At 36.3% G+C, this 5,704-nt stretch overlaps 1 protein-coding gene across 1 annotated transcript; it reads left to right on the top strand.

Moving 5' to 3' along the window:
* Window positions 1-2,299: 2,299 nt before the first annotated feature.
* LOC124441074 lies at window positions 2,300-3,700 on the top strand. The gene has a single exon (XM_046991503.1). The coding sequence runs from the start codon at window positions 2,300-2,302 to the stop codon at window positions 3,698-3,700; it is 1,401 nt and encodes a 466-aa protein (XP_046847459.1).
* Window positions 3,701-5,704: the final 2,004 nt, after the last annotated feature.

Below are 5,704 nucleotides of genomic sequence, written 5' to 3'. Positions count from 1 at the left end.
TACTTTTTCGTACTCTCCCATATTATCGTAAACCGAACCCAGATTGTTGTACCTTGTCACAAGATTAACATGGTTAGGTCCAAATGCTTTGTTTGAATTTTCATCGCTCGTTCATAAAATCTTTTGCTTTTTCATACTCTCCCAAACCAAACCAAATCTATATGAATCATTCTTTCCTTCTCTGCAATTTTAATAATACAAGTCATCATATACCTTTTGTTTTGTTTTTGCCACTACGAATTTAACATTATGATATTGTACTTGTGCTCCATTTTACTATCTTTAGTTATTTCGTTATATTCCACATCTTCTTCCATTCTTTTTCTTATGACACACTCCTGCACTTCTTCATTCCTCCACCAAATGTCCTGATGTACTTTACTTCCTCACAACATACAAATATTTTTCCACCCGTACTCCAGATCACATTTGCTTGAATAGCCAGTCCTCTGGAAGCACATCCTGATCACTTAGAGCCTGTTTCAACCTCTCCACATAAACTACACAACACTCTCTATTACTTTCTTCTTCTTACTATCTTTGTCCAATTTATCATTCTCTCAGCTATAGCTATCGCGCACACTACCATTTTGTGCTGTCAGGCTACACGCCCATGGCTCATCTGCCACTACATTCACGTCATGTTCGTCTCCTTTATGGCAAATCTATTTAATACAGCCATTTCTATTCTGTTGCAAACTTCCCCACCAACTGTCTTTCTATGTTCTTATTGTGAACGCTAAAACTGATCATTATTTCCTCATCACCTCGGTTGCCTGCATCAACATGTCCTTTGAAGTCAGAACCAATAACTATCCTCACACTTATGAAATTTTCTGTACCATTTCATCTTTGGCACTAAAAAAATACCTTCCTCTAGTTTGCATTCTACATTTAGAGCTTAATTGGAACCAACTATTGCATTAAACATCAAACCTTTAATTTTTAACTTCACGCACATTACTCAATTTCTATTCTCTATAACATTCTTGACAAACTCCTCCATCAAGATAAATCTTTCTCTTTTTCTAAATGAAACAACTTACAAGTGGACAAAAACTTAGTTCCCCTCATAAAAATTACTTGATGCGGCTTTTTTGTCCACTCGTTATAAATCCTGCTCTCATCCTCTAGCTTTGTTACCTTTCCCCTTCAAGATATTTACTTCTTCCCATTACATTATGTCCACCAACTGTCTAGCTTTTACTTACATTGTCCCAACATTTAAAGTTCTAAGTTCATGCAGTGCTTAACTCTGTCATTCGTCAACTCTTTCTTTGTGAAGATACGTTTTCTCCTCTTTGCAGACCTACAGTAATTCAATTCCATTTCCAGCAGGATATGCGACTGATCTGGTATGGAAGACAAAGAACTGATTTACATATTTCATTTTGGCAATGGTTTTTACGCCGGATGTTCTTCCTTAAGACGCAACCCTCTGCATTTTCAGGCATTTGACTGGCATAAATAAAAAAATAATGAAATATAAATTTTAACTTTAATTAATTTCCTTAAGATCTTTCCTTCTACAAATTCATACAACTGCATGATATATTGTTGTATATTGTATAAAAATATTTGAACAGCGAGTGAGTTAACTTCAAAAAAATACAGCTCTCAAGAATTGTTTCATTCTTTTTTACTGCTAAAAGGGCATATAACTTTCCAGTTTTGATGCTCTTGTAACCTTGGACAGAATACAAAAAAACAATTTTATATTTCAGTGATGAATCTATTATAATAAGTGTAAGGCTAAATATAAAACTCTCCTATATAAATTGGAGATGTTTTGAAATTGTCAATACGGGCGTGGTGTGTAATATACTTCAACAAAATATAAGTAAGATGACAAGATGCTTTCCAATCAAGCGCCATCATTGCATGGCATTTGCACAATCATGAAAACAGCCACAGCTCTCACAGTTTTCTTCACCAAATAACTTTTTTAAAGCCTTACTCAGTTTGAAGCATATAAAATACTTATACCTTGGCTCGCAGAGTTCCTCGTGATAAACCGAGCAATACCATAACCAAAGGGAATTCTTCTTCCATGCTCATCCCGAAAATATACTAGCACGCCAGACTCACCACTTGTAGTGATTATTACATGAAGTAATCATTACATGATTATTACACCCACCTTAGTAACCGCGCCTAGTTTGAGATAATTATTTATAAAGAGACATTATGTAGTTTTTTTATTTAGTGTTGAGTAAAGCCTTATTTTGAAAGGTTGTTCTTTGTGTATACTCGAATTCAAACTCTTACTACAATTTACTCAACACTACTCCTTATACCTATGGATAAAGTTTTGAGACCTGAACGGTTTGATGTTATTCCGAACGCGCAAGGCGCTGCAAAACGCTGGACGCACTGGCTCGCGACATTTGAGAACTTCATCGATGCAATACCGTCCATTCCTGATACCCGAATAAATAAACTACACATTCTGGAGAATTATGTCACCTCTGATGTTTATCAACTGTTCTGTGATACTGAAACCTACGATGAAGCCATCACTACGCTGAAATCCTTATATGTCAAGCCTCCGAACGAGATTTTTGCTCGGCATAAATTAGCAACACGGAAACAACAAGCAGGCGAAACCCTTGACGAATACCTACAAGAACTGAAACACCTAAGTAAAGACTGCAATTTTCGTCAAGTCTCTGCTGCTCAATATCGGGATGAAGCAATTCGGGATGCTTTCATTAGTGGTCTATTGTCGGGAAGCATTCGACAACGTTTACTGGAGAATAAACAGTTGGATTTACATACGGCAGTTGATCAAGCTCGAGCTTGGGATTTGGCACAAAAATCGTCGGAGACATACAATTCGAATCCCTTCACAAGCGCTGCTGTTACGGCATCTAACGGACATGACGAAAATAATGAAGAAGGACTAAGCGAGAGGTATTTAGCCTCCACTTCACGTTCCGCTAAGTGCTTCTTTTGTGGTAATAAGCAACACCCCCGGTCATTATGCCTTGCGAAAGAAGCTATTTGTAATAAATGTAAAAAAAGAGGGCACTACCAAAGAGTTTGCCGTTCTTCAGCAGTAGTCTCTAATTTAACGCAATCAGCTCACATAACTCTAGCTGCAATGGGGGAGTCATTGCTAAGTTCATGTATTGACATTCGTTTAAAAGAAAGAACTGTTACAGCTCTGGTAGATTCAGGAAGTACTCATTGCTTCATACATCCTGATTTGGTTGAGCAACTTTCATTGACAGTTCATCAGACCAAAGAAAAAGTTACGATGGCTACAAGTAATTATTCCACAAAAATGCAAGGATATTGTCTTAGTGATATCACGTTAAAAGGCCGGTTGTATTCTCAGGTTAAGCTATATATTCTGCCCAATCTGTGTACTCATGTTATTCTAGGGCAAACTTGGCAAGCCCAGCACGAAAGTGTCACTATCCAGTACGGGGGTTCTGCCCCTCCTTTGAAACTTTGCAGTTTAACAGCTTTGAACCTAGACCCCCCACTTTTGTTCCAACATTTAACAGAGGGTTGTAAACCGATAGCTATTAAATCAAGGAAATATAGCCGAGAAGACAAAGAATTTATTACAACTGAAGTACAAAGGCTTCTAGATGAAGGTATAATTGAACCGAGTGAATCACCGTGGAGAGCACAAGTGGTCGTAACTAGAAACGATCGACAAAAAAAAAGATTAGTGATTGACTACTCTTGACAAACTCCTCCATCAAGATAAATCTTTCTCTTTTTCTAAAGGAAACAACTTACAAGTGGACAAAAACTTAGTTCCCCTCATAAAAATTACTTGATGCGGCTTTTTTGTCCACTCGTTATAAATCCTGCTCTCATCCTCTAGCCTTGTTACCTTTCCCTTCAAGATATTTACTTCTTCCCATCACATTATGTCCACCAACTGTCTAGCTTTTACTTACATTGTCCCAACATTTAAAGTTCTAAGTTCATGCAGTGCTTAACTCTGTCATTCGTCAACTCTTTCTTTGTGAAGATACGTTTTCTCCTCTTTGCAGACCTACAGTAATTCAATTCCATTTCCAGCAGGATATGCGACTGATCTGGTATGGAAGACAAAGAACTGATTTACATATTTCATTTTGGCAATGGTTTTTACGCCGGATGTTCTTCCTTAAGACGCAACCCTCTGCATTTTCAGGCATTTGACTGGCATAAATAAAAAAATAATGAAATATAAATTTTAACTTTAATTAATTTCCTTAAGATCTTTCCTTCTACAAATTCATACAACTGCATGATATATTGTTGTATATTGTATAAAAATATTTGAACAGCGAGTGAGTTAACTTCAAAAATACAGCTCTCAAGAATTGTTTCATTCTTTTTCTGCTAAAAGGGCATATAACTTTCCAGTTTTGATGCTCTTGTAACCTTGTACACAATACAACAAAACAACTATATTTCAGTGATTAATCTATTATAATAAGTGTAAAGCTAAATATAAAACTCTCCTATATAAATTGAAGATGTTTTGAAATTGTCAATACGGGCGTGGTGTGTAACATACTTCAACAGAATATAAGTAAGATGACAAGATGCTTTCCAATCAAGCGCCATCATTGCATGGCATTTGCACAATCATGAAAACAGCCACAGCTCTCACAGTTTTCTTCACCAAATAACTTTTTTAAAGCCTTACTCAGTTTGAAGCATATAAAATACTTATACCTTGGCTCGCAGAGTTCCTCGTGATAAACCCGAGCAATACCATAACAAAGGGAATTCTTCTTCCATGCTCATCCCGAAAATATACTAGCACGCCAGACTCACCACTTTTAAGGAATTTATCTTTGCTTTTCACCAGAATGGCATCCTGATACACGACCTTCTTTTCAGGCTCATTACAGGAATAGAAACATCATAAATTTTCCCAATCTTTTACTTCTTATACTTTTTTACTTCAACTGTCTCGTGCTCAACATGAACTCGTTTATTCAGCTCCATCCATGCATCATTCCAAGAAGGTCTGTATATTCTATTTCGTCAGCAATTTTCTTTAAAATCATCATTAACCTCTATTGACAAAATGTTTATATCAGTTTGTAAATTATAGTCACTGAAATGGCCTAAGTAAATTTTAGGTTCTGAAGGTGATGTGTAGTGGTATTTATTTGTATTCAAATGTAATTTAAATTCGTTTGAGTCATTTTTGTTTTGATTGAGCATTTCGTAAAACTTGTCATCACCATGTCCATTGTAACAGACGTGACAACAGGTCAACGCGTAATGTTTCCCGTTCTGGTAACAGAACATCGTTAATGTGCCTCTTGAAACTGACCGACTGTTTCTTTCTACTGCAATCTTTGATAGCAGTTGAAGCTTTGGTGTTGTCGATGGTTTTGGACGAAATTCAAAGTACCTAGAAGCATTCGGTCCAAACATTTGATCGATTTTATCTTTCAATACAGCTTCATCAACATTCTTGAAATCTACTGTATAAACAAATGAAAATATGAAGTATTTTCTCGTTTGGACCAACTTTTCCATAAATGCCACGCATCCCAGGCAAGGCTACTTGAAATAAAGAAGTAAAAATAAAGAAATTCGTCGTGCTAATAAATTTAAAATGGCTCTGAACAGGGTATTTGTCATAGTGAATAACAACCCGTCATGTAGCCACCTAGCGAACACCTGGCCAAAAGCACATAATTTCCATGGAAAAAATAAAAGATTTTAACTGCAAATC

The sequence above is a fragment of the Xenia sp. Carnegie-2017 genome, unplaced genomic scaffold (genome assembly GCF_021976095.1).
Source record: "Xenia sp. Carnegie-2017 unplaced genomic scaffold, XeniaSp_v1 HiC_scaffold_20, whole genome shotgun sequence".
Lineage (NCBI taxonomy): Eukaryota > Metazoa > Cnidaria > Anthozoa > Malacalcyonacea > Xeniidae > Xenia > Xenia sp. Carnegie-2017.
The sequence above is the reverse complement of the archived record's forward strand: the minus strand, read 5'-3'. Positions and strand labels throughout refer to the sequence as shown.